The 19732-nt window shown below is 32.3% G+C and overlaps 1 protein-coding gene across 1 annotated transcript; it reads right to left on the bottom strand.

Moving 5' to 3' along the window:
• Positions 1-1447: 1447 nt before the first annotated feature.
• LOC114334988 (facilitated trehalose transporter Tret1) lies at positions 1448-18887 on the bottom strand. The gene is made up of 2 exons (XM_028285135.2): positions 18764-18887; positions 1448-3507 (listed from the first exon to the last, which is right to left on the bottom strand). Exons 1-2 carry the CDS (start codon positions 18813-18815, stop codon positions 2150-2152), a joined length of 1410 nt encoding a protein of 469 aa, XP_028140936.2. The 5' UTR covers positions 18816-18887; the 3' UTR covers positions 1448-2149.
• Between the last annotated feature and the right edge of the window lie 845 nt (positions 18888-19732).

Below are 19732 nucleotides of genomic sequence, written 5' to 3' on the forward strand. Positions count from 1 at the left end.
CCGGATCGGTCTGTCGCCACATTGATCCGGATATGGCAGGTTTTACTGTACTAGAAAATATAATTAGAGGAGCCAATATCCAGACAAGCGGCACGATTCTTAACAGAAGACAACAGTGTATAAGTTTTGCAGATGACTTGGTATTTCTGACGCGTTCAAGAATAAAACTTCAAAAAATGTTCAAGCAATTTGAAGAAGAAGCAAAAAAATATGGCCTGACTATAAACCAAGGAAAAACCAAGTATATGGAAATGAGAGAAGAAAATGCTGAAGAAATAAGTGGATTACGCTAACGACAAATGACAAAGATTATAAATTTAAGAAGGTAACTGAATTTGAGTACCTTGGAGTCACAGTTACAAATAGAGGAGACGAAGAGAGAGAGATAGATAAACGGTTGTTAAAAGGTAGCAAAGCAGTAGGTTCATTAAACGCACTGTTGAAGGCAAAAAACGTGTCCAGGGCAGCCAAGATCCGAGCGTATGAAACAATAGTGAGACCAACGGTGCTGTATGCATGTGAAACTTGGACAATGAACCAGAAAGTAGAAAAGAAGCTAGAGATTTGGGAGAGAAAAATATTGAGAAAAATTTTTGGTGGTATAAAGGAGGCTAACGGGAAATGGCGCAGAAGAACAAACCTGGAGATAATGGAGATGTATAAGAAACCTAAAATAACTCCTAAAAGGAAGAAACGTCCTAAGAGTTTTATCAGCAGGAGAACAAGGGAAGAAAAGAAGAGGGAGACCACGAAGGAAGTGGTTTTAATGCCGTCCGGACTGACCTAGAAGAAATGGGTACAAGAGACTGGAGAAGACAAGTACAGGACCGCAAAAAGTGGAAAAAATTAGTCAAGACTATCGAAGCCAAGGGCCTCTAAGGCCTGTAGGGCTGTTATATATAAGTTTATAACCATTTGAACAAACTTACTGTTCCCACACATTATGTACATTAAACGCCGCACCCTTCCAAACGATCCACAATTTCTTAAAGATTCTAAAATAAAAATTTAATATGACATCTTCAATCTTCAACTTCCAAATATCTGTGGCAAAAAGTTCATCTAATGCCATCCCCTCTTGGTGAACACACACACACTTCGCAGCGTAGTCGCCGGCGCGCTAGAAAATCGCCTGTTTCAGCCACTCTGTGGATCCATGGAGTAGCGCTGCAGAGTGGCCCATCTGGTTTCGCCCTAAGGTGTTTCACCCTTTTATTTAATCCCTTTTTTCCAAAATTTTCTTTGCTAGCCATCTCATTTGATACAGTGCGATAATTACATCGCTTCGATATATTTCTAAATTGCTAAATATTTTCAGCAGTTCCATCAGTTAATTCATTCATGGTATAAACCAGAGACAACTTTTTCTAAAGAACAACCACGCTGCATATGCTAAATAGATTGAAAGGGTTGAGAGAGAATGTGATTTTATATAAAAAACAAGATATTTTCAAATTATATACATATATTTCAGAGTAGTATACTCAATAAAAAATCTCACAAAGTAAGTCATTTGTACATATTTACATATACATTATCCTTATTCTTAAAATCAAGACTGATAACATATAATTATCTTAAAATAGAATCATTCTCGTATCACGATGGACAATCTACGTAGGACTACAATCTATGACACTCCTTGAATTGGGTCTTAGATATTAGTATTTAGCAATTAGTGGTAGAGATCACGAGTTTACCTATTAATTAAAAGAGAAGATATTGTGTATAATCAAATCTGATCTCAAGTCAGAAGAAGTTATTGAATGTGGCTCCCCTCACTTCACATTAAGAAATGGATTGTTTTTAAAAATAACGATTTTATCATGTTTTTTATATCATTGGTCATTCCTGCACGAAACCTGTCATCTGGCTTTGTCACGTCACTTCAAATTTCCAAAAATTTCAAGCTATCACATCACGCCAAAAGACGATATTTCTCCATCGTTTATTTTCATTTTCAATGTTACTATGAATAATCGTAAATAACAGTTACACAAATTTAAAACATTTGATTTAAATTTTGAAGAAAGAGATATAAATATACAAAGATAGTATTGTCAAGATGATGTTGATAATCATAATACAGAAAATATATAAAAGCAGAAAATGGAGTCTTGGAACAACCATTATAGAAGAAAGTAAGCAACTATAGATTAACCCTCTCTTTATATGTAATCTTACCACTAGTGAGCAAAATTTGTATTTCTTGTAAGCTTAGTCCTGTCGTCTCTGGCATGAATTTGAGAACAAAGAGAGTAGCCATAACTGAACAACAACTGAAGAATCCAAAGGCTCCATATGCTCCTAATAAACTTGTCAAAAATCCAAAATAGTTTACAGTTAGAAAACAGCAAAACCAATAAAGAGAAATAACAATTGTGGAAGCCAGCGATTGAACATTTCCTGGAAACAACTCACCAATATAGGCCCAAGGTATAGGACCAAAACCCATGCTATAAGCAATGATAAATGCGAGAAGACTAGCAATGGGAAGCCAGCTTATGCTTGATGTGTCAGATTTTAGAACGTCTTTAATATAGAAATAGATTGCCAAAACTGCTACACTGACTGCTGAACCAATACCAGAAATCATAAGCAAACGTCTCTTTCCTGATTTTTCAACAAATAAAGGACTTAAAGTACTGGCCAGAATTTGGATAATACCTACAATGATGGTGCAAATCTCTGGCGCCAAAGCAACTCCAGCATCCTCAAACAAAGTTTGTGTAAAGAAGAAAACAACATTAATTCCAGTAAATTGTTGAAATATTACTAAACACAACGATAATATCAAAGCTCTTCTAAGTCCTGGAGTTTTCATTATTAAGCCAAAACCTCCTTTTTGCTCGCTTTCTTGTCGTATCTGTACCTGCATATCTGCTAAATCTTTTTCAGCAATAGAAGTCGGCTTCCCTGATAATTTACTTAAAACCTGTAGTGCCTGTTCAATTTTTCCACGTTGCAATAAATAATAAGGACTCTCAGGCAAGAATACAATAAACAATACTATGCATATAGTTGGAGGAAAGAGTAAAATAATGTTAAATAATTTTAAAGTTACATATGGTCCTAGAGAATATGGAAACAGTATACCTATGGTACAAAAAAGTTGCAGGTAAGATCCCAATGAACCTCTTACTTCGTTGTCGGCGATTTCTGCAATATAAGTGGGTATGTTGACATAAGTCATACCGCATGCTAATCCACATAAAAATCTTCCAAAGTAGAATAGTTCTATTTTTGTCGCAATTGTAAATATGATGAATGCAATGATGAAAGGTGTGACTGCAATTATTAGTGTCAGCTTCTTTCCAATTTTACTCGCCAGTATTCCACCTAGGACGGGTCCCAAGACGGCTGCTAGCGGTAGGAAAGAAGCGATCAATCCCTCTTCGGATGTTGATATAACATGATCTAACGGGCTAGCGTCCAAATTCTTTAAACGGGGGATTACTGGGGATGACCATCCGAATGCAGTACCGCAGACAAAGACTGAAATATTAGCTGAAAAAAAAAAGATAAATAAATAAATGGTCAGAAAGATAATTTTTATTTTTAGTAATTTAAAATTTAGTTATAATTAGTGCTCCACTCCAAAAATGGAATTACTTTTCAGGAAATTAGGATATTTTTAAATATCATATACTCTCACTATAGATAATCTGACTATAGTGGAACGTTTTATTTTAAAGGTAGTTGACTTACTCTTCATATAGTGCTCTCTCCCCAATGGAGGTTGACTACTACAATCGCAATCTATTATCTGTCTTCAGCTGTTCTTATTAACTGTTCAAAATTAAGCCCTGTCCATTGTCGGATGTTTCTTAGTATTTCCCTCGATCTTTCCTTTCACTATAATTTTAGCATATTTATTGTTACTTATTATTTCTCAGTATGTGGCCTAGGGATAATGTGGCCTCTAACTTTCACTGTGTTGGAAAGTTCTCTTTCGTTGCCTATTCTATGCAGCACTTCTTCGCTTGAGGTATGCGATTTCCATGAAATTTTGAAGATTCTCCGGTAGATCCACATTTCAAAGGCCTCCAATTTATTTACGCTTGATGTTTTAAGGTTCCAGTGTCCTAGGTTCCAAGGTTTTAAGGTTTCATGTCTCAACTGCATAGAGAAGAGTCGACCATACGTAGCACTTTGATAAACGTAGGTACTCGAATTTGGAGTTTTACTCGAGAATTACAAAGCAGTTTTTTGATGTTTTTTCGAAAGATTTTCTGGCCTGCTCTATTTTCGATCGTATTTCTAGATCAGGATTTAGGCATCCATCATCCCAGGTACTTAAATCTATGGACCTGTTCTAAAAGGTGCCATTTATTTTTGAGGTTGAGGTACGTTTGGGTTTTTTTGGATCAACATCACTTTCATTTTTTTAATGTTCATTTTCCATACCAAATTGCTCACAGGTCGAGTTGGTCTTGTCGATAAGTCGTTGTAGACCCAAGTCGGAATCAGCAATCAACGCCGTATCATTAGCGTATCTGATGCTGATATTTACGCCTTTCACCTTGACTCCATCCTTGGAATACTCGAGTGCCTCTTTAAATAGAAATTCGGAGTAAAGATTAAACAGCAGAGGTGACAGAACACATCCTTTTCTAACTCCCCTCCTACTTTCTACTTCTGCGGATGTGGAACCCTCGATTCTAACTCTGGCGTTTTAGTTCCAGTACAAGTTTTTGAGTAACTTGATGTCTTTCTATCTAAACCGACTTCTTGCAAACGTTCTAATAGTAGGTCTTCAAAGTCTATAAAGCATATAAATAGATATTTCTGTTGATCGTAGCATTTTTGGGCGAGAACTAGTAAACTGAAAAGGGCTCCTCTCATTCTCATGCCTGCTCTGAATCCAAACTGATCGTCTCCGATGATTATTTCACATTTTCTATACAATTTGAAAAGTTCATCCAGTTGTTTAGTAGTTCTACTAAATTCTGTCAACATTATTTTACTATGTTTTAGTTACCAATGCTAGTTTTTTTGTAATTTAGTTCTAAATGATTTTGTAAGAGCCTCCAACATTTTTTTAACAGTATGCATGCGTTCATAATTTTCTTGAAAAAATTAAGTTTATTTTATTTGGAGCAGTATTTTATTCAACAGCAGTGTGAAGAATCATTCCGTAGTTGATATAAAAACAAAAACAGTGATATAAGATAAATTTATATTGAAAACAAACGAGAATAGTCAGTGTCTACGTTCTGAAACAGCCACCTCAGTAGTTAAGGGTCAAAATAAGTTTATTTCCACTTCGGAATCGTTACCAAAATACAAAACAATACATTTTGTCTTTTTACTTTCTAAAGAAATTTTCAAATAATTTAATTTTATCTGACTCATTCATATTGACAATTCAGATATACATAACAAATTATACATTTTAAAGTAGTTAATAGATATGTATTAAGATAGTTACTTTAGATAGGTACTTAAGAGCAAACAGTAGCGATCAACAGGTAGCAACAAACGCATTCCAAGATTGCGGCTCTAATTTTGAATATTTTGTCGAGATATTTGGCACACATAATCGTAATATAATAAAGAATGACGGTACAGAGCCCAATTTCAGAAATATGTTAGTATGTGGAAATTACTCTATAACTAAATAAAATATTGAAAAAAGGAGCCTGTACCGCCATTAAGAAAGAAAAAAATACACTTTCTTCAAATAAACTTTTTTATCCCGTGCCTAGATTTTGTGCCACATTGGAACTACTAAAAATCGATTTTTTTATAACAAGAAATCGAACGTCACTGACTTGGCAACATTTCGCGCCTATGTGTATAAAAATTATTGTTTTTGATAGTATAAACGGAGAGACGTGTAAAAGGATAGACTTGGCTAGGGATATGCTACTCAATGCATCGGGGTGTAACGTCAATATCAAGTACGGTGGTCTAGCTATCTTTGTCTGTGGTGCGAGTGTGAGCGTATCTACCAAGAGGTGGAAGTTATGGAACTATACTGACACAGAGGCGGCGGCCATCATATGCTAGAGAGAGAAAGCTAAGCGCCGGTAGAGAGAGATAGATAGACCACCGACCCGAACTGCTCCACGTTACGCTATTTTTCCAAAGATCTTTGGAATCTGGCCAAAGATCTTTGTATAAACGTCACTGTCAGTGTCGAATTACCGACGCACTGTTGCCTCACTTTTAAAAGTTCGCAGGACTTTCGCAAACTTGGACCGCGTTTGTTGCTATGGTATGTTAAACAGTAAATGGTTAAGTTCAATTAGTTACCACTATAAACAGCCCGGATTAACCGATAATAGTATAAAAGGCCCGGTTTCAGTTAAAAATTAATTTTAGGCTTTATTATGGGAGTACCGTCTAGTCAGTGTTAATTGCAAAAGACCAACTCTGTCTACCTCGGTGGCTTATCGCTCCGGGTGGGTCTTAACAATGGGCAGGTCAGATAAATTTAATAATATTTACGACAGCACTAATTGAACTCAAACCATTTACTGTTAAACAAACCATACCTATTGATCGCCACTGTGTGCTCTTAAATATTATTTTTAAAAACTACAGTTTTATAACAATGGGTTTAGAAAGTGTCTGATTATAACAACTAGTCTAGTAGGTATATAAGTATTAACAAATATGACAAAAAGATAAGCACTGTTACTAACTGAATTGGAGAGCAGCTTTAGTAAACATCAACTAAATAAATAAGAATCTGAAGCATATTCGTTAAATATAGTAATGAAACACAGACTTACTCACAATCATTTAATTATACTTTGACGACCGGTTTCGATCTCTACAATATACAGATCATCTTCAGGTCGGCGTTACAAGTAGTTAAATGCTACAATAAGAGAAAACTTGTGTTAGACCAGTGTCTGATTGAAGAGATGTTAATAGAAAGCCAAATTTAAAAAAATTTTTTTTTATAAAATTTTTTGAAATAAAGGTTTGCAACTGTTGACATTTCAGAATATTGGTATATACAAAGTCAAACCTATGAGTAAAAATGCTCATAGGCATGTATGTGCAAATGGGTGCATACAGTTTGAATTTGTTGAGATTAAAATTTTTAACCATTAAAAAACAAAATAAACATAAACTGACTTAAATATGCTTCCAAATTCAAAGTAGTAATAATAAAAGAGATAGTAATATTGTTCTAATCTACTTACATGCCGTTACAAGGATTGCGTTGCAAATTAGTTGTTGTCATATTAGTACGTCCAAATTATGCTAATTGGTTTGTTGGGATAGTGATAGGGTAAACAGACATGTTACGTAGGTTAAAACACAGTAAGATTTCGAATTTGGAATGGATCCTGAAGGAAGATGCGTATGTGAAACGGGTGGTGTTTTGTTCGAATGGAGAAAGACAATGCTCCAGGAGTTGCGTATTAATTGTAGCAAAGTATGAAATGTTATTCTAGGCTCTTGTACAAATGTGATTGACCATCACATTTGTACAAGAGCCTAGAATAACATTTCATACTTTGCTACAATTAATACGCAACTCCTGGAGCATTGTCTTTCTCCATTCGAACAAAACACCACCCGTTTCACATACGCATCTTCCTTCAGGATCCATTCCAAATTCGAAATCTTACTGTGTTTTAACCTACGTAACATGTCTGTTTACCCTATCACTATCCCAACGAACCAATTAGCATAATTTGGACGTACTAATATGACAACAACTAATTTGCAACGCAATCCTTGTAACGGCATGTAAGTAGATTAGAACAATATTACTATCTCTTTTATTATTACTACTTTGAATTTGGAAGCATATTTAAGTCAGTTTATGTTTATTTTGTTTTTTAATGGTTAAAAATTTTAATCTCAACAAATTCAAACTGTATGCACCCATTTGCACATACATGCCTATGAGCATTTTTACTCATAGGTTTGACTTTGTATATACCAATATTCTGAAATGTCAACAGTTGCAAACCTTTATTTCAAAAAATTTTATAAAAAAAAAATTTTTTAAATTTGGCTTTCTATTAACATCTCTTCAATCAGACACTGGTCTAACACAAGTTTTCTCTTATTGTAGCATTTAACTACTTGTAACGCCGACCTGAAGATGATCTGTATATTGTAGAGATCGAAACCGGTCGTCAAAGTATAATTAAATGATTGTGAGTAAGTCTGTGTTTCATTACTATATTTAATATGGACTCACATATGCAACCCATTCAATATTTCATATTCGTTAAATTTTTTATGGGGCTAGTGCGAAAAAGTTGTATTTTGATGTATAATAAAACTGTAAGAAATCTTTTTTGTATTGGACCCTATCTTCAGGTTCCATATTAAATTTAATGGGAATAACAAAAAAAAATATAATTTAAAAAAATTATTTTTTTATCAGTTTTTTGAATCTAAATAATTGTTTTATGATACAATATACATTTTAAGATTGGTAGTCTGATTTTGTGTTAAAAACGGCATAATAGTTCTAGACTGCAACCTTAACCCTTTCGCCACTGCGGGGAACTATAGTTCCCGGCCGCTAGTTCAGGTTTACTGATGGCTATAAATATAACCGCTTTTACGTACAAATGAAATATTTCAGTAATTTATAGTCTACCGTCGACAATCGGCAACACTGGTGTTATAACATCATTGAATTTCCTAACCTAACATCGATGTATTGTGACACGTACATGGCCGTCTTTATTATTAATAAAATTGCAAGAATCCGTTACTTATTTTAATTAAAATAAAGGAATAAAGCGTGCAGACGTTTATACTATTACAAGTAAGTGAAATAAAATAAATAATTATTCAAATGTAAGGTGTTTTAGCAAACAATATTCTAGTGGGATCTTTTGTTCCCTACCGTAATTTTATATGGGATTAAAATTACCCATCAATAATAAACTTTTTCTCTTTCAGACATGCGACGAAATCGGTATCTTAGTGCAAAAGAGTTAGAAGAAGCTGTAAATAATATAACTGACTCAGAAGAAGAACCATTTTCAGCATCTGATGAGTCCGACTATATTCCTGAAGACAGCGAAGATGAAAGTGAAGGAGGAATCCAAATGAGCGACGAAGAGGAGGAAGGTAACATCAGTACTGAAGAAGCAGATATAAGCAGCGATGATAAACTCCATTTGAATGAAGAAAACGGTAATAACGGGAGTTGCGAAGTTACTGAGGTGAGTCCCAATGTAAACCCGCATGCTGTAACTTGAAAAATACCTTCGAAAAATTTTATACCTAGAAGAAAATTGCCTAAAGAAGTAAAGGGTGTCAATCTTTTGGAATTGAACAGGCAGTGTTCTGAGTTAGATGTGTTTCTAAAATTATTTCCTAGAAGCTTGTTTACACATATTGCTGATAGTACTAATAAACGTATAAAACTATTACAAAGAAAAAAGAATTTGAAACTTAACTGCGAGGAGACCGACATGTATAAAATTATGATAGTACTTGGCTGCACTCTTGTGATGTCTTATAACAGGGTGCCGAGTTTTTATCATTACTGGTCCAACAATGAATCACTGTCAAATACGACAATAAAAAATGCTATCAGTAGAGATCGATGTACTTTCCTACTTTCAAAAATGTATTATACTGATCCAACAAAACCTGAAAATTGTTTTAAAAAAAATACTATTTAGAAGACGTCGTAAACTGTTTAAAAACTCGATTTCAAAAGGCAAGGTCTGAATCTTCTTACCATTCCATTGATGAAACGATGGTAAAATTTAAAGGGCGATCATCTCTCAAGCAATACAAACCTAACAAACCAATCAAGAGAGGTATCAAATTATGGCAACGATGCCATTCCATGACTGGTAACATATACGATTTTAACATATACTCCGGTAAGGAAATGACAGCACTAGCGGGGACTCTTGGTGAGAGGGTGGTAGCGAAACTATGTCAAACACTTCAGTCGAAAGATGTATGTTTAACTATTGATCGTTTTTTTACCACTGTAGATTACATGAATAATCTTGACTTAATAAGAAACTATCTAGAGGTGAATCTGATTCATTGGTAAATGATAAAGGCGTAATGGCAGTTAGATGGCTGGACACTAAAAAAGTTTTACGTTTATCAAACTGCCACTCACCATCTTTATCACAGACTAAAAGAAAACTAAAAACAGGCGAAAAATGTAATTTTGATTGTCCTGAAGCTGCAGCATTTTATAATAAATATATGGGAGGGGTTGATTTGGCTGATCAAAAGATTGCAACCTATGATTTAGACAGAAAATCTACTAAGTGGTGGCGTAAAGTTCTCTACAAATTGTTAATGGCATCTGTAATCAATTCATCGATTATATTTTCGGAAATTCAAAATAAAAGGAAGAAAGTTCCTCTTATTCAATATTTAGTACCTGTAGCTGAGCAGTTGATAAGTTTGGGGAGATCCAAAGCCAAAATTAAGAGAAGAGTCTCTGGTCGTCCAGGTAGGCACACAAAAAAGCAAAAAATTATGACAAATATTGGAGATCACCTTCCAAAACAAACTAGCAGTAAAAGAAGATGTTTTAGTTGTTCTCAAAAGAAGAAGGAAAGCCGTACAAAAACTTTATGTGTTGGATGCAATGTCCCGCTGTGCAAAAAGTGTTTTTTTACATTCCACTCATAATTGAATTTCATTCACCTTATTTTTCAATAAACATTTCTTTTGTAATTGATCTTTTTATTACTGATGGGACCTTAAAATCCCAGTCAAAACTACTGTTGGGACCAAAATTTCCCACCTCCTTATAACGGCCAAATGAGAATTTTACGACTAATTATATACATAATGTGTCTAAATTAATCATTTTGATTATAAAACTGAACAGTTTCAGTCTCTTACAAGTAAAAATGAACTCAGTGGCGAAAGGGTTAAACGGATAAAGCCATCCCTTGATTCTGGTCCACAAACAGCAGCTGATGCTTCAGTTACTAACTCAACAGTTCTTTCCACGGATTTTTTATGACAAGGGTAGTTTAAGACCTCTATGTTGTTGTAATTCCCAGAATCAATCATATCCCTTACATCTTCATTGGAAATATGTTTTAGCAAAGGAGGAGCCGTAACTTTGAATCCAGAAATAGAAATTAAGTCATTATAATCTGCAGCACTAAAATTTAATGTTGGTATTTTGAATCTCCGGATCTTTTTTTCTTTTTGACTTTCTCTAGCTTTCGGCACTCTGCATAGTCCTAGCTCCCGTATATGTTTTCGTTCATCTTTTATCATACCGAGTAATACGTTTTGGGGATAGGCAAAATAAGCATTCCTTTGGATAACGGCATCGACAATTTTTCTTTGGTCAAGTGGTAGAAATCGTGAATAATAGATCATTCGCCATAAATGTTTTGAACCATCAGAACAGCTACGATACAGTTTTATATAAAACCAAACTGGTGCATACACTTTTTGGATGAAACTTACTAACATAGTTAATTGGGGGCTGGTACATTCAGTTCCAACATACAATCGAAGCAACCGATTATCAATTAGGCATTCCAATAAACTGTCAAACATGGCCGGAGGAGGGCAAAATCTAATGTTTACATCGACATTAATTTGTAAAGAAAATCCTGTTTGTTTTTTTTGTTAATTGTGTAGGGAAATCTGCGAAATTGTAATAACAAATTAAATATGAAGTGGTTTATCGCATACAGAACTGAATTATCCCATAGTAGTTACCAGTTTGTGTCAATAACTACTATGGGATAATTCAGTTCTGTAGGCGATAAACTACTTTATATTTATTTGCTATTACAATTTCGCTGCACAATTAACAATAAAAAACAAAACCAAAAAGGATATTCTTTACAAAAACTGATGAAAACACTATATTATTAAATTTTTGCCCTCCACCTGCCATATTATATCACGTGATTTGGAATGGTCAATTGTCAGCCACCTTGCGTGTGATATTTTCGCGTGTGAGGTTTTTTAATGCTCAAATCATTAGGAAATTTTCACGCAGCAACTGCTTGACTGATTTGGTACAAGTACTTCTGATCGGTACTAATGTCTGTTGTTTCTAATAATATTGCTAGGTTGTTTTCTATTGCGACAAAATCGACAACAGCCTTCTCTTCACAGCGTTCCAGAAGTTTCCCTATTGGCCCTGAAAAACCAAGTAGTTCACTGGTGCGTCCATCTAACTGTTGAATTAAATGACGTAGAGGTAGCTCATTGCAATGAAATAAGCATACTAGCCATTGAAGTGAAGTGTCGCAGTATTTGTGACGTAGATGGTTGGACTGTAACTGTTGACAAAGGAGCAATGAATTCTTATTCATGATCATCTGCATCAGAAGAATTTGAGTCAGACAAGCTGCTACTTATGGAAGGATTAGAGGAATCAACGGTACATGCTTTAAGAACAATTTCGTCAGTATTATATTTTTGAGAACTTGCCTTTGTCTTCATGGTTCTTTCCATTTTCTTTCTTATTGCTGCAATATCCACTGGTCCAATTGCCATTTTTCGACAGGATCGTTGATCTTGAAGAAAAATTTGCTCATTTTGTGGTACTTTCTTGATTTTATCACAATTACACACACAGTTCCAGTCATGTTGCACTTTTAAGCCGCGATATTGAATAACTTCTTACACTCCTTTCGAAACTGGCAAATCTTTTCGATTTATGAATCAGATGCTTGCTGAGTCTTTGTGTACCTATCGCTTAAGATTTTGATACTCTGTATAAATATTTTTAATCATATCTTGAATGCACTTATGCGATAATGTTGGAATATAAGCTTTTATTCATATTTGTTCTACTTTCGTTGCAACGGCATTCAAGACGTCGGCGATAGATGGATCTTTATTATTATTTGTCAACTTAAGTCACTTTAGAATGTCACACTTAGTTGGTAAAACATGATTATTGAAATTTGATCAGAGCCATATTGATTTTTTCGAGAAAAATAATTTTTTTGTTTTTTCATTTTTCAAATCCAATATGGAACCTCAAGATATTTTTATTTCAAAATGCTCTCTTACCAATTGTTTTCATCACCTGACACAACTTTGAAACGATAGCCACAAGAATTTTTCTTTTCTTTTATTTTTTTTGACCTTTTTCGTTACACCCTACTATGCAGTACTGCGAGACGTATCGAATGGATCTGAACACAAAAAAAAAACAATAATCATGATCGTCAATAAGAACAACATTGAAGACGAAACGATCTACGTTAAAGGAAGAGCTTTAGAGAAAGTATCCCAGATAAAATTATTTAGGATGTGAACTAAATGCACAATGGGACCTCAGCCTCGAAATAAAACGGCGCATAGAAATTGCCAAAAGCACTTTCAATAAGATGAAAACAGTATTATGCAATGGAAGACTGGGAATAGAAATTAGAACTAGAGTCTGGTGATGCTATGTATTCTCTGTCCGTTTATATGGAGTTGAAGCCTGGACAATTACGGACGCAACTGAAAAAAGATTTGCCAGCTTTGAGATGTGGTGTTATCGAAGAATGTGGAAAATACCATGTAGGGGAGTGCAATTAGAACGAAAAGATACAATGTTTCGGAAAAAATCAAACAAGGTTATATTTTTCTAAAACTTTTTTTGTTAGTTTATAAATATGTTGAAGTAAAAAGTTCTACTCACAAATTTCGCCGCTGATTGTTTATTAATTGTTTAAACAATAACAATTGTTTTGTATAAATAATGTTAAGAGTATGGGTGAATTCAATATTTTATTTTGATAAAAAATATTTTTATTTTAGTTTTGATTATGTTGAACCCGAATCTGACATTACAATTTGCAAATTCAAAATGGCAGATTCAAAATGGCGGATTTTTCCTAAAAATCCTTAAAAAGTAGTTGAAAAATACGAATTTTTTTATAAAACGTGTTTGTTTACATATATGTGGATATTTTTGAGAAGTTGCTGAACCTGAATCAAATTTTGATAATTTAAATTATAAAATGGCAGATCCAAAATGGCGGATAACTTAAAAAATAGTTGTAAAATCATAATTTCTTTACAAAATTTATTTATTTCTAGTGCACTAGATGCAAAACTCGCTTATATGAGAGCTTTGATAAACCTATATATATTCAAAAACCACCGCTTTAAAACGTTAACAAATTGTTATCTTAATAATTTTTCTATTGATGAACAAAATATGTATTTTTTTTGCTCTTAATTAATATGAATCGTTTCGTTCGCTCTTAATTAAATTCGGCCTTACTCGTAATCATGTGAAAATTGTGCTTCTACCTTTTCAAAAAATTGTTGCAATGGGATCATAAATAAAAAAGTTATGCTTAGTAAAAAGCTCTACATATTCTAAAACTTTAAATGCAATCATAAAATATCAACTTTCATCAATTTTGTACAAGATATGTCAATAAATAAAAATTTCAGTTAGGAGTAAAATACCTACATTTTTCATAATACTGAAAATTGTTATTATGGAAAGTTGTCCAGAATTAAAAACGATGTGTCAATATGCAATTACACTCTTCTAATCGAAATATTGTGAACTATAAAATGTACATATATATTGCGCGAAATATAATTCTTTTACATACCTCGTATAATATTGATAAAATATAATATTTTATATTTGCATATTAAGTGTTAGACCATGCACAGCTATTTATGACGAATAATTTTCTTATTCGTAAAATTAATAATAAAACAGTTATCATAAATAATAAGTGAAAATTTAATGATGTTGGGTATAAATAATTTGAAATAATGTTAAAAAAAAACAAATTTTCGATTAGAAGGATATAGTTACATATTGGAACATAGTTTTTAATTCCAAACAACTTTTCTTTATAAAATTTTTCGATATTGTGAAATATAAAGGTACTTTACTCTTGAGTGAAATTCATATTTTTTGACATACCTCGTACATACAAAATTAACAAAATTTGATATTTGATGGTTGAATCTTATGTTATATACGATGCAGAGTATTTTATAGAGAATAACCTTTTTTCGTAAACCTGATATTAAAAAAGTTATCAATAGGTTCCAAGTTACGCAGACATACTGTATAAGAGGTAAAAAAAATTTTTTTTGTTGAACATTTATTATTGTTGAAGCCTATTATTAATTGTATTTTAGGTAAGTTTTACAGAAAAAAGTTTTGATCACTCTGTATATACATTTTTTCAGCTGGTAATTTTCGGTTTTTGTATTACATTTTTGTTATTTTTCTTAGGTTTCTCAAAAAGGAATTGTTTATTTCACTTTTAAACTAAAATAATTCAGTGTTTTTTAAAGATTGCATTCTAAGCTTGAAAAAAATATTAAAAAAATTGTATTAGATTTATTCAAACTTGAGTAATACCGTCTTAAAATGGTGGGAATTCTGTAAAACTACGAAGTTTTCAAAAATTACATTTTTTGAGACATCGTATTATTTGAATTAAATTTTTGAGATTTTTTTTGAATGAAACATCGTTTAGTAAGATGATGGAGAGGTAAGTTATGCAAATTTGAGAGTTTTATAAGTAAAATTGTATTAGTTACACATTTTTAAATCATTTTTAAACAAAATTCATATAAGGCTCATTTTCCGCCCACACTGTACTTATGTCCACACATTTTATTTATTTTTATTACAACCATAAGATAGCTTATTTCGTCTTCTTTCATGTCCAATTTGTAAAATTTCTTTTGATCCATTATTTAAAGAATTACATTTAAAAAAGTCAACCGTGCACTTCTTCCAACGTTAATTTACACTGCGCCAATGTGTGTGAGAAGGGTGACTTTAGCGTTATAAATAAAAAATTACAGAAGATAGAGATTTAATTTTAGGAAAATCTTTATATAAGGTTTTTTTTGTAAAATTTTCTGAATTTTTCAATGGTCAAGTCAGTTTTTTTCTAAAAATTATATTTTCGGAGTTATTTAAAAAAACATCTAACTTCGCTATCCATTTGTTTAATAAAAAATGAAGCACCCACTTCTCGAGTAGAACTTTTTGATATGTTGTTTATTAAACATTTCGTAATGAAATTACAAAAAGTTTTATCTTGTTTGATTTTTTCCGAAGTGAAAATCTAAATGCACTCCCCTAATGGGTACAACACGTAACAAACACGGAAATATTAAAAAAGATGGAAAAAGAAATACTCAACATTATGAAGGAAAAAAAAATAGCTACTTTGGTCACATACTAAGAAATGAAAAATATAAGTTGATGCTATTGGTTATACAAGGAAAAGTGACAGGAAAGAGAGGACCAAGGAGACGACGCACGTCCTAGTTGAAAAATTTAAAGCGGTGGAGTAGAAAAACAACAATAAAACTCTTCAGTGCCGCTGCAGACAGAGTTAAATGGGCCATGATGATCGCCAATGTCCTTAAAGGATGAGACACATGAAAAAGAAGAAGAATGGTACCCAACTAAGATGGTACAGACATATCTAAAGAATATAATGTATAATATCCAATATCTTTGTAGAATAATATTAAAGGAGATATTGCTATGGGAAGAACTAAATTTCTTCTTATGGTTAAACGGTAAATGGATTGAAACACAAATGTATTATTAGTCCATTCTTTAACGGTAAAATATTGCAAAACCTCTAAATTTTAAAGAACCGCTTGGATTTACATGAAATTTGGCATACACATAGCTAACAAGTCAAACAAAAAAAGTGATAATGTGCCGATATGTGCTTTTGCCCTGGGTGGTTTTCACCCCCTCTTGGGGTTGAAAAAATATTCGTCCAAAGAAAGTCAGGAAATGGATAAACTGGCTAATTTTAAGTAACTTTTCTCCTATAGAGGTTTTTCACTAAGTCAATACTTTTCGAGTTATTTGGCAGTGAATATGTTCATTTTTTCAACAAAATAACCACGCTTTTAGACGGTTTTTCGTAAATAACTCAAATAGTAAGTATTTTGTCGAAAAAACATTCTTAGCGAAAATATAACCTGTAAAAAATTTTAAAAAATGGTGTATATATTACGTCTCTACACCTAGTAGAAGCAGAGTTATAGCTAATGAAAAATAGGTTCATATTCGTCAAATTCCAAATGGAAGATTTTAACGTGAAATAACCAAAAATTAAGCACATTTCTGGGAAAATTCATTACAACTTATTTAAAGTGTTTAAAAAAAGCTTCATTTTTGTTTTATAAAAAATATTTCTAACATCCAAATTAAACAAGTTACGCTCAAAATAAAGTTAGTCCCTTTTGGTTTTGGTAAAAAAATCGAGAAAATCACCCCCTAATTAGTATCTTAAATGAACTTAAGCGTTACGACTTTACCAGTTTCTTGACTCGTGTATATATTGTTTATACGATCTGTAAGTCTCATCGGCTCAAAGTCCTTATTATTGAAAGGGCTGTAGTTAAAATGGGTTGAACGAGTCACTGATCACGAATGTATGCACATTTAGATACACCAAATCTTAATCAATTTTTGTCTAACAGAAAAACAAAAAAATACATGATATTCAGAAAAGCAAATCTGACTTTTTTTGTTTGTCGAGATTTTTGGTATCTCTAACAATTTTTAAGTTATTTTGAAAAAAAGCATATTTTTCAAAATTTAAATTTTTAAAAATTTTAATTTCAAACCAAATTTTTTCAAAAATAAGCACTTTGGATCGATGAAACTTACAGATCATATAAACACAACATAAGTAAAATAATTTGTGGAGCGGTAACGACTAATTTCATTTAAGTTGCTAATTAGGGGGTGGTCTTCCCGATTTTTTTTTTGCAAAAACAAAAGGGACCAACTTTATTTTGAGCGTAACTTGCTTAAATTTAATGCTAGAAACTTTTTGTAAAAACAGAAATAAAGCTTTTTTTAAAAACTTTAAAAAAGTTAAATTGGGTTTTCTAAAAAAGTGCTTAATTTTTGGATATTTCACGTCGAAATATTCTATTTAAAATTTGGTGAATATGAATCTATTTTTCATTGGTTATAACTCTGGTTCTACAAAATCCAGAGACCTAACGCGTACACCATTTTTTTAACTTTTTTATATTCCATATTTTTGCTAAGAACGTTTTTTCGACAAAATACTTACTTTTTGAGTTATTTGCGAAAAATCGTCTAAAAATGTGGTTATTTTGTTGAAAAATGAACTTATTCACTCGCAAATAACTCGAAAAGTGTTGACTTGGCGAAAAAGCTCTATAGAACAAAAGTTACTTAAAATTAGTCAGTTTACCCATTTCCGTACTTATTTTAGACATATATTTTTTCACCCCCAATAGGGGGTGAAAGTCACCCCCAGGGCAAAAGCACACATCGGCACAATATCACTTTTTTTCTTTGACGTGTAAGCTATACGTATGCCATGTCAATCCAAGCGGTTCTTTAAAATTTAGAGCAAAAACCGTGAAATAATGGACTATATGTTTTAAGAGCGTAAGCTCAAAATTTGGAGCAACTGCTTTTAAAATGCATTTATTTTTTTCGAATCCTGAGAAAACTAACAAGAATTTTTAAAGAATTGAAACGCAGAATGAAAGATTACATTATTTCCGAGGGCCAAAAGTCCCTGAAAACTTCGATAATATTTATTTTAAGTTACAGGGGTAAAAAAAAGAGAAAATTAAGTGTGAATTTTATTTTCAAATATCTCATTAAAAATAAACTTTTTTTTATTCTAAGGGACCTTCGGTCCTCGAAAATAATGTAATATTTCATTCTGCGTTCAAATTTTTTAAAAGTATTTATTACTTTTTTCAGGATTCGACAAAAAAATGAATGCATTTAAAAAACATTGGCCCGAAATTTTGCGCCTAATCAAGACTACCAATTAATTTTTTGGTTAATTAAAATTCTTACCGGCAATTGCCACCAAATATAGGTATGTACGGTTTGGTCCGCTAGCCCCCATTTCCCCACGATGCGATGGTTATACAAAAACTAACAGCAACCGTCTAAAATGTCTCTTATATAGTCTAGGATTATAATGTAATTCCTTATTTAACATTTTTTTATCGTACAAAATACAAATACTGTTAATACTCTTCCAACAAATCTTTTATAAATAAACATACTGTCTCCAGATCTTTCAAATTATCATGACGTCGTAATCTGATCTAAGTACATAGTAGTAAAATTTTTTGTAATCTAGATCAAATTTTCAGTTGAGTTCAAAATATTTGCTGTTTCTGTACATTAGAATGGGACTATACAGTAATTATTTCTAAATCACAAAATTTGAACAAAGGGAACATATTATTTTTGATACAATCTTAATATAAAATTATAATAAAATTATAATCTTAATATAAACTTTATTTAATATTATTAATAAAAATAAATACAAGAAATAGTCGTGAAAACTCTTCTGATTTTTCAGTGCCAAATTCTGTCCGATCTATTTTTTTTTGAAAATTTATTCACACAATCTGTCCACATTAACAATAATACTCTGGGCTAATTAGCAAAATACAAGGAAAAGTTATTTACCACCAATATTATTGCTGGAATCGAATCTTATTATTGTATGTATTAATAATATAGATATGCAAAGTCCGCAGATAGTGTGCTACTTTTTTTATAAACAAAATGGCGCCCGAAAACCGTGTTTTTTCAATTTTTGCTCTATAACTCCAAAGATTTTAACTTTAGACCAAAAACACTCAAATAAAAATTCACCGCAATTAAATTCTGCATAGAGAGGTGTTTTTTCCGATTTACTTCGACGAAAACTTTCCCCGGAAAAAGCGGGTTTTTCCAACACAATCTTTAATTTTCAACTAAACTTTTAGATAAGTAGTTGTTAATCAATAATTAAATAAATTGGTG

This window comes from Diabrotica virgifera, chromosome 5 (genome assembly GCF_917563875.1).
Source record: "Diabrotica virgifera virgifera chromosome 5, PGI_DIABVI_V3a".
Lineage (NCBI taxonomy): Eukaryota > Metazoa > Arthropoda > Insecta > Coleoptera > Chrysomelidae > Diabrotica > Diabrotica virgifera.